The sequence below is a fragment of the Chrysemys picta genome, chromosome 15 (assembly GCF_011386835.1).
Source record: "Chrysemys picta bellii isolate R12L10 chromosome 15, ASM1138683v2, whole genome shotgun sequence".
NCBI lineage: Eukaryota > Metazoa > Chordata > Testudines > Emydidae > Chrysemys > Chrysemys picta.
Window position 1 is genome coordinate 20,588,963 of NC_088805.1, and position 10,206 is coordinate 20,599,168.

Consider the following 10,206-nt stretch of genomic DNA (forward strand, 5'->3'; position numbering starts at 1 on the left):
TCATATTGCACATCTTCTGTATATTTAATGGGAGATACTGAATGACCTAAAATAGTGATGTATCACCATGCACATTTAACAAAATAAACAAGAATAGAAAACATATTACCTAGAAACTTTCCTTCTTGGAATCATTTTTGAGTGTATGAAAGCCACGAACATTTCAGGTAATGAAATTCCTTCCTCCTTAGAGGAATTTCTCAAGCTGTAGAAAAATCTTCTTCACAGAGAAAATTGGGATGCTCTGGGGAGAGTGCTACTAGAAGTTTGACTGTCAATGAGCAACCTGTTAATTACATTGTTTAGAGCATCAGAACGAGTCCAAGAAGGCTTAACAAATATGTGTATTGATTACAGAACAGGAAATATTGACAAAGATGATTGCATGGAGCCAAAGGTCATTTATTGATCACATTTTAATTAAGATCAAACATGTGCAGACCTTGAAGGAAAGCTAACTAATAATCTAGTTCTAATTAGAGCAGAGATTAATTATAGGGGGAGAAGAGAAATAAATGTACCTTGGTCTCCGTGACTCTGGCAGACCAGATGCCAGCTCACGCCAAGGCCCCTAGGCCACAACTGAACACTAACCTGCTGGAAACCAGTCTGGCTCACCTGTGTGTTAGTATTGTTAAAATCAATGTTAAATTTGTAAGAATGTGTTTAGTGTTTAGACATTATGAAATGCTGATAAATTGCTGCATGCATTAATCCTACTTATAATATCTATCCCATGTTATAAGGTAATATTTATGTGTCTGCTCTGTAACTGTAAATCCTCACAGTCAAGAGAGAAATAATATCAAGTGTGAAATACTAGTTTGCCACAGGTGTTATCTCCTTCCAACAAAAGAAGTCCAAAGACACCAGACAAACCATTGTGAAACATGAGAGGACAAAAGACTTTGTTGATTGCTTCCCCCACCTACCCATGAAGAAGAGACATGTACACGAACTCGTCCCATCATCTTGAACTCTGGGGGAAGGGAATAAAAATCCCTGACAAGAAGAAACTGTATCTTTTTCCTGCTTGAACTCTGAGGAGCAAGGATTACCCCCGTGCTTGGCCTGGCTTAGCCCTGAAGCACATACAGAGCTTTCTTATTATAGATGCATCTATTACCTTTTGAAACCTGAGACTGTAACTCATTTGTGTGTGTATATTAAACTGCTTTAACCTCGCAAATAACTCTCATTTCTTTTTCATTGCTAGTAAATCTTTAGTTAGCTTATTATAGGATTGGCTGCCAGCATTTAGTGTAAAATCTAAAGTGCAGTTGACCTGGGGTAAGTGGCTAGTCCTTTGGGATTGGAAGTAACCTGAATATTATTGTGATTTAAGGTGTAAGGGACCATCTATCTCAAAGACAAGCTTGCCTAAGTGGCAAGATATACCGGAGTACCCAAGGGGACTGTCTGTGACTCCATGTTAAGGCTGTTGTAGCGCTTGAAGAGTTCACACTTGATGCTTGGTTGATGAAATCTAAGTATGGTTTGTAACAGTCTGCCCTGAGGTTGGTTGGTCACATTCTTGAACCTCTCTGTTGGGATATGTATGAGTTAAGTAGAGACCTGAGAAGCTGCTAATGTGCTGACATGGCATTAGGGGACAAAGGCATAATAAATAAGTTGCCATATTTCGTTCTCCCTGTTGCTTGTAAGAATTGATAACTGTTGCAGCTGCATAAGAAATGTGGGGATCTAAAGGATACCTTTTGGGTAAAGCAGTGTTAGCTCCTCCTCCCTTCCTTTCCCAGCTACATAAACAAGCCCTGGCTCATGGCCCCTTCCTCCCTCCCCTGAGAATTGCTCGTGGCCCCTTCCTCCCTCCCCTGAGAATTGCTGATCAGGGAGATTTGTGGATATATTTTCAAGGTAAAATGCCTGTGTAATGCTGTGCACAATAGATAGGATGGGTTTACTAACAAAATGGGTGTTTTTAGTACTTAATAAGGGTTTCTGGGGTATTGTAACTAGGGTGACCAGATGAGGGGAAGAAAATATCGGGACACATAGGTGGGGGGGAGGGTGCCCGCCGGCTGAGCAAAAAAAAAAAAAAACCAGTGCTGCCGGCGGATATTGGGACAAAGATTGGTCGGGACGCGGGACAGACACCGAAATATCGGGACGGTCCCGATATTATTAGGACGTCTGGTCACCCCAGTTGTAATGGATGTAGGCGTGTACATACTAACAAAAAGAATGTGCTGTAGCTAATTCAGTGCTTACTGGACAATTGGGTCCAGGGAAACAAGTATCACAATAAAAAAGCCTGTACTCATATCCGCCTCTGGGTCAACACTCTCCTTGACAGTCTCCATTAAAAAAGTCAGTTACCATGCTATGGGATTTGAGATACCGCGATACCATCTTGTTCTTAATTGGCATCAGTGTGATTGTAATGCTCAGACAGGACCCAGCTCCATGTGTAATGGGCGTTGCTGAAATTTAAGTGCTACTGGAATGGTAACATGAAAATTACATCTACATTTAACACAAACTTGACCAATGGAGTCTAAGGTTTGTGTGTTGTCATGGATAATACTAGACATGTATAGAAAAATGTTTTGCCCAGATAACATTTTACTTGTAAAACACAGAATTACCATATTATGGAACATCTCCAAAACCACCATCAGGAACAATGAACTCAAAACAGACAGGAAATTCTACCCCTAGAAAACGGCTGCTATAAAGCAAGAGGACCAGGTACAAACTGATCCGATCTGACTCTTCTTCAATGGGTACATCCAAGAGAATTCCTCAGACCAGAAACCAAACATGTGCCTCATTCTCTGAAAAGTTATTCTCTGGATCCATAAATAATTCACCAGATAACAGTGAACTGGATCTCCCCCTCCCAGGTTAAAACCTATTGGTTGAATCTCTCTGGCAGCACAATAGCGTAGTGAAATTCTACACGCTATTTCAACCAGGCGTCACTCCCAATGGGATAAGCTAAACACAGTGCCACAGAGACTGGCTGGTCTCCACTTCCACCCCATTTCACTCCTAAAGCATCATGGAGCCAGTTCTCTGTACAGCCTCAGTAGAGGGACTTCCACCAGGCCCGAAGCAGAAGGGACTGTGCCACATACAACCACAGCTGCCCCTCCTTCCGCATCTCTGGGAAAGATCTGCTGGGCCTTGGTGCTCTTCTCTTGTAGAAGATCTGAGCCAAAACTATGACATTTTAGTTTAAAAGAAAGATCTGTTTTATAATAGCAATGAGGCTCACCTGTGTGCATGCATGCAGACACACTGCAAATACACACACAGAGACACAGGCACACTGTTCTACATTTGTACTTCTCAGGCTGCTGAAAAGCAATCCGTCATGGACTGCAGAGTGTACACATTCACCTGAGGCATGGCAAAATCCCTTCTTGCTGAGGCCTTTTAGAAGTTTTCAGTTCTGTCCACAAGAGACCCATGGCACAGGATCCTTCAGGGATTGTAAAACTTGTAACTGGTTGAGACAGGAAGCTTGGGTAAGGAAAACTAATCGCTGACTATGACTTTTGACATAGTTGAGACCAAACTGGAAGTCTGCATGGAGAAGGGATCATGGATTGTGGTCTAGTCTTTGAATAATGAACCTGATAATGTGCAGCAAATGATTGTTTATAAGAATGACTAATATGAATTGCTTGAGAAGTTATCATCTGGATATAGCTCACTTAATCAATACTCGGCCATCGCAGGCCTTGGGGATTGGTGCACCTGAGTCCTTCCTATTCTGTGCTTGTGGCACATGCTAGTTTAGTCTCCTGAGGGCTGTAATCTCCTTGGTTGGTTGGGTGTAGTTTGTGGCCTGTGGTTCTAATATAAAGTCCAGCTCTTCAGAAAGCTGTAAGAATATTGGTATCTTCCACACACTACACCTTTACACCACACACTACCTTGCTTTACAACTTGTTCTGATTTAATGGCAGAGCCAATCCAAGCGATACTTGCCAACGGTTTAACATACAAAATAGGTCAGAGGCTTGGCTATTGGCAGGAAGAAATGGGAAAGGAAGCAAAAACAACCTGGTGGGAAAGCGGAGATGGGTTTGGAAACAGGGAAGGGGAAAGATGAGAGGGAGGGAGGGGAAAGGAGAAGAAAGGGCAGTGGCAGCTGACCCCAACTTTCCCTGTTGCTTCCCTTTTCTCTTTTTATTCTTTCTTTTCTTAGTTCCCCTTCCATCTCTAGTATCCCACTCCCTCCACCGCCATCTCCCACCTCTCACAACTTTCAAAGAATGGTTTTCTCCTGCTATGCAGTGACCACCTTCCTGCGCACCTATTGGTAGTGGCCTGAGAAACAACTTCAGTGAGAGATCCCAAAGATTCTGAAGAACTTGGATCATGCTGCTTTTTTCATTTGCTCACGGTAGTGACAAGGGGAGTTCCTGACCCTCGGAAAGAGCACCTCTTGACTGACGCACATTTTGCAAGGTTTCACATTTCAAAAGATAATTGGGGTTTTCAAAGGAGCCTATGAGAGTTGGATACCTAACTTCCATTGACTATCAATGGTGGTTGAGTGTCTAACTCAACACCATCTTAAATGTATACAGTGACCACAGTTTTAAAAGTTTCTTCCAGTCCTGGAGTGTCTCTGACACATGTATAACCTCTAAAACCAGAAGGAACTTTTTGAGTGCACTCACAGTGCAATGTTTTACATACTTTGTAACTACAGTAACTAGTAGTAGGGGAAGCATGTGGATATACTCAGCTGGAAAAAATACTGATTGAAATAAATCTTTGGGAACAAGCATTGTTCATGATTTTCATTTCAAACCAAATTCTGAATAAGATACCTATATACTATTTGAGCAACAGAGCCGAGTTCTAGCATTGTAGTGATACATCTCATTGATAGCACATTAAATGGTCCAGAAAAAGTGTCCTCACCTGAAGCAGGACCATGATTGGCTCTTCCAGAACAATTGTCTTTTAAACTGCCAAGGATCAACAGTCTGTTTTCTGTCATCCACTGTCCTGATTCTAAGCCTAAGGAAGTCACGTATGGTCTGATGATAGGTTGTGGTTCCAGGTTGAGGACCTCTTTAGGAGCATTACCCAGGCTTCAGCGAGTACCAAGCATTAAGGAATATTACCCTCAGACTAAAAAGAACTTCAGACTCCTGTACAGATTTTTTTTTTTAACAGTTCCCTTTTAACAAACTGCTTAAAGGATTCTTGCAAGGTGATAATTAGAAGATAGAGTCCTGGAATGAGGGTAAAGCCATGCTTACAAATATCCTTAAGCCAATCATCAGAATGTCCAATGCTTCGTGATCACGCATGACGATAGAGCTGTTAACATGTTAACAGCTGCTTCTGTTGCTGATGAGCCTTGGATGAGTGTAAATTCTTAGTGGGGATGATTTAGAGACAGATACTCTTTGGTGGCATTGAACATCCTGCTAGGGAATGAGGCCTCCTGATAGGCTCATGTAAAACTGCTGGAAAATTTTAGTGTGAGATAAAAATGAGCTTCAGTATGAAAGAAATTAAGGCAACCGTTGAAGTACAAGTCTTGAAGTTCCTTAATTGGGTCATGGGCTTTCTAATGCAGTGGTTCTCTCAACCTTTTCCATACTGGGGCCCTTTTTCCATACCCGGGGACCTTCTTCCTATCTGACAGGATCTAGCCAGGACTCTCAGGCTGAGCACCTATGTTCTAATGCCACTTAGAGCATTCTGCACAAAGCAGTTGGCATGTGGCTTGATCCAAGGACAGATCAGAAATGGTTACTCATACAACTGGGCACATCTGATAGCAGATGTTTCACTAAGGGTCTTGCCCAACATCGCACAGGAAGTCTGTTGCACAATCATGAATGGAACTTAGGCCTGGTCTACACTAGGCGTTTATGTCGAAGTTAGCGCCGTTAAATCGAATTAACCCTGCACCCGTCCACACTGCGATGCTATTTAGTTCGACATAGAGGTCTCTTTAATTCGACTTCTGTACTCCTCCCCGACGAGGGGAGTAGCGCTAAATTCGACATGGCCATGTCGAATTAGGCTAGGTGTGGATGGAAATCGACGCTAATAGCTCCGGGAGCTATCCCACAGTGCACCACTCTGTTGACGCTCTGGACAGCAGTGCGAGCTTGGATGCTCTGACCAGCCACACAGGAAAAGCCCCGGGAAAATTTGAATTTGAATTCCTTTTCCTGTCTGGCCAGTTTGAATCTCATTTCCTGTCTGGACATCGTGGCGAGCACAGCAGCACTGGCAACGATGCAGAGCTCTCCAGCAGTGATGGCCGTGCAGTCTGGGAATAGAAAGAGAGCCCCAGCATGGACTGATCGTGAAGTCTTGGATCTCATCGCTGTGTGGGGCGATGAGTCCGTGCTTTCCGAGCTGCGATCCAAAAGAAGGAATGCAAAGATCTACGAGAAGATCTCTAAAGACATGGCAGAGAGAGGATACAGCCGGGATGCAACGCAGTGCCGCGTGAAAATCAAGGAGCTGAGACAAGGCTACCAGAAGACCAAAGAGGCAAACGGACGCTCCGGATCCCATCCCCAGACATCCCGTTTCTACGAGGCACTGCATTCCATCCTCGGTGCTGCCGCCACCACTACCCCACCAGTGACCGTGGACTCTGAGGATGGGATACTGTCCACGGCCGGTTCCTCAGACATGTTAGGGGACGGGGAAGATGAGGAAGGAGATGAGGAGGGCGAGGCAGTTGGCAGCTCTCACAACGCTGATTTCCCCGACAGCCAGGATCTCTTCATCACCCTTACAGAGATCCCCTACGAAGCGTCCCCAGCCATTACCCCGGACACAGAATCTGGTGAAGGATCAGCCAGTAAGTGTTGTAAACATCTAAACATTTATTTTTAACAAAACAGGAATATTAACAATTAAAAGAATGGGTTGTTCATGATTAGTGTGCCCTAGGCGCTTAACGGTTTAGTAAGGGGCAGTGCAAGTTTTGAAAAGAAATCTAGCAATGTCCGGTTTTCAGTGATTGTCCTGCACAAGCCGCTCTACTGTGTATTCCCTGCTACTGCAGCTACAGTAAAATGCGGTCTATATGTGCGGGGATAGAGCAGTAATCCTCCTGGGACATCTCGATGAAGCTCTCCTGGAGGTAACTTGAAAGCCGTTGCATGAGGTTCTTGGGGAGAGCGGCCTTATTGGGTCCTCCGAAGTACGACACGTTGCCGCGCCACGAGATTATCAGGTACTCGGGGATCATTGCTCTGCACAGCAGGGCGGCATACGGCCCTGGTCTTTGGAGGCTTTCCCGGAGCATTCTCTCTTTGTCGCTCTCGGAGATCCTCATCAGGGTGATGTCGGCCATGGTGACCTGCTTTTAATTAGGTAGGGGAATGTTAGTGTTGGGACTGCTTTCCCGTTCCTTTACAGAACTGTCACCGCTGGTTTGCAGCCACGCGGTGGAGGCGGGAGAGGGGCAGCCGAAAGGGATCATTCCCGGGGACAGCCGCGAGGGGGTGGGACAGGGGCAGAGTTCCCGCTTGCCGGATTGCTGGCAGCAGGGACTGACATTGATTTAAATGTGAAATGAGGCCAGTGGTAATATAAAAGTTTTAAACTGCCACAAGTGTACGGCTTACCATGTCTGCCTGCAACAGAAATTCCGTTGTGCTGCCTCGCTTCTCAAATGTGCTGTTCAAGACCCCAGGCACAGAATGCGAAGGCCGAGAATTCGACCTTGTGCTGAGTGCGCATGTGAAAGGTGCTGTGCATGGTCTTGTTCACAGAGAAAGACTATGTTCTTTGTTCACAACTACATTTATCTTTCAGAGGAATTCACTCCCTTTTTCCCATTTCCACAGCCCCGTCTGCGACTGTCTCACAACCTAGCCTGGAATCACACTCCCAGAGGCTAGCGCGGATTAGGCGTAGGAAGAAGAGGACACGGGAGGACATGTTCTCTGAGCTTATGGCCTCTTCCCAAGCCCAGGCAGCACAGCAGACCCAGTGGCGGGAGAACTTGACCCGAATGCACCAAGCCAACATGGATCGGGAGGAGAGGTGGCGGCAGGAAGACCAGCAGGCGACTCAAACGCTGCTTGGACTACTGAGGGAGCAAACGGACACGCTCCGGCGCCTTGTGGATGTTCTGCAGGAACGGAGGCAGGAGGACAGAGCCCCGCTGCAGTCCATCTCTAACCGCCCTCCCCCGCCACCAAGTCCCATACCCACCTCACCCAAAGTGCAAAGAAGGAGAGGCGGCAGAGTCCCTGCTAACTCTCACTCCACCCCTGCAGAGAGCTCTAGTAGCAGAAGGCTCTCATTTCCCAAAATTTGAAAAGTTCTTTCCTTCCCGCCTGACACAAGCCCACGTCCAAGTTTCACCTCCCAATGCCATGTGTAGTTGATAATAAAAAATTCGTTTCTGTTAACTACTGTTTCAATCATGTTCTTTTGGAGGAGGAGGGGAAAGGGGGTTGGAAATTGGACAGGACAGTCTCCTTTGGCAGGGTACATAGTCGGGGGCAGGCACAGCAGCAGGGCACATACACAGTGCAGTGATGCAGTGACTAGTTGCCCCGGTTAGTCTGGGAGGTTGTTTTGATGTAATGTTGGGGGGGGTGGGTTGCTCTGTGACTTTGTGGCGGGGGAGGGCAGTTACAGATCTTAAGCGCCGGTCCTTAGACAGGATCACAGAGCCACACAGCATGGGATCTGTAACCGTCCTCCCCCTGCCACAAAGTCAAATAGACCTCCCATACACACAGTCCCGATCAGGAGGGGTGACAGGCTCCGTTGAAACAAGCATCCCACCGCAGCGGAGCCTGTCAATCCTTGAGTTTAGAAGCTGCATTCGCATCACAACACTAGACCCGCCCCGCACCACAGTCTGCGTCCCAGTTTTAAAAAATTCCCGCTAAAACAGTATTAAAGAAAACGGTGTGCTTTAACAAAGTAGAACTATTTTTATTTCGACACGTGTGTTGGAGGGGGGGTGAAGGGGGTATGTAACTGGATAGGATAGTCAACATTACCTGGGTAAAGAAACGGGGGCAGGTTTAGCTTCTCAGTACACAAACTATAAAATCACAGGTTACCCTGCTCACTCAGGAACTTTGCTTTCAAAGCCTCCCGGATGCACAGCGCTTCCCGCTGGTCTCTTCTAATCGCCCGGCTGTCTGGCTGTGAGTAATCACCAGCCAGGCTATTTTCCTCAACCTCCCACCCCGCCATAAAGGTCTCCCCCTTGCTCTCACAGAGATTGTGGAGCACACAGCAAGCTGCTATAACAATGGGGATATTGGTTTCGCTGAGATCACAGCGAGTCAGTAAGCTTCTCCATCTCCCCTTGAGACGGCCAAAAGCACACTCCACCACCATTCTGCACTTGCTCAGCCGGTAGTTGAAGAGTTCTTTTTCAGTGTCCAGGGCGCCAGTATAGGGCTTCATGAGCCAGGGCATTAGCGGGTAGGCTGGGTCCCCGAGGATGACTATAGGCATCTCCACATCCCCAACAGTTATTTTGTGGTCCGGGAAGTAAATACCTTGTTGCAGCCGTCTAAACAGACCAGAGTTCCTGAAAACACGAGCGTCATGAACCTTGCCCGGCCATCCCACGTAGATGTTGGTAAAACGTCCCCTGTGGTCCACCAGTGCTTGCAGCACCATGGAAAAGTATCCCTTTCGGTTAATGTACTGGGTGGCCTGGTGGTCCGGTGCCAGGATAGGGATGTGAGTTCCATCTATGGCCCCACCGCAGTTTGGGAATCCCATCGCTGCGAAGCCATCTATGATCGCCTCCACGTTTCCCAGGGTCACTACCTTTGGCAGCAGTACATCAACGATTGCCTTCGCTACTTGCATCACAACAACCCCCACGGTAGATTTGCCCACCCCAAACTGGTTCGCGACTGACCGGTAGCTGTCTGGCGTTGCAAGCTTCCACAGGGCTATGGCCACTCGCTTCTGTACACTCAGTGCAGCTCGCAACCGGGTGTCACTGCGCTTCAGGGCAGGGGACAGCAACTCACAAAGTTCCAGGAAAGTTCCCTTCCGCATGCGAAAGTTTCGCAGCCACTGGGATTCATCCCAGACCTGCAGCACTATGCGGTCCCACCACTCAGTGCTTGTCTCCCGTGCCCAGAATCGCCGTTCCACGGCATCAACATGACCCATTGCCACTGTGATGTCCTCGGCGCTGGGTCGCCTGCTTTCTGACAGGTCTGTGCTACTCTCAGACTTCAGGACATCACC

The 10,206-nt window shown here is 46.8% G+C and overlaps 1 protein-coding gene across 1 annotated transcript; it reads left to right on the forward strand.

The window, feature by feature from the left end:
* Positions 1–5,844: 5,844 nt before the first annotated feature.
* On the forward strand, positions 5,845–8,384 carry LOC135975839 (uncharacterized). Its single transcript, XM_065568525.1, has 2 exons — positions 5,845–6,820; positions 7,815–8,384. Exons 1-2 carry the CDS (start codon positions 6,244–6,246, stop codon positions 8,288–8,290), a joined length of 1,053 nt encoding a protein of 350 aa, XP_065424597.1. The 5' UTR covers positions 5,845–6,243; the 3' UTR covers positions 8,291–8,384.
* The last annotated feature ends 1,822 nt before the right edge of the window (positions 8,385–10,206 follow it).

What these genes read in the sequence shown, in the direction of transcription:
- LOC135975839 (XM_065568525.1), top strand. Translation starts at nt 6,244, where the DNA reads ATGCAGAGCTCTCCAGCAGTGATGGCCGTGCAGTCTGGGAATAGAAAG. An exon ending in ATCTGGTGAAGGATCAGCCA is followed by an intron (nt 6,821 to 7,814) that starts GTAAGTGTTGTA and finishes CCATTTCCACAG; the next exon opens with CCCCGTCTGCGACTGTCTCA.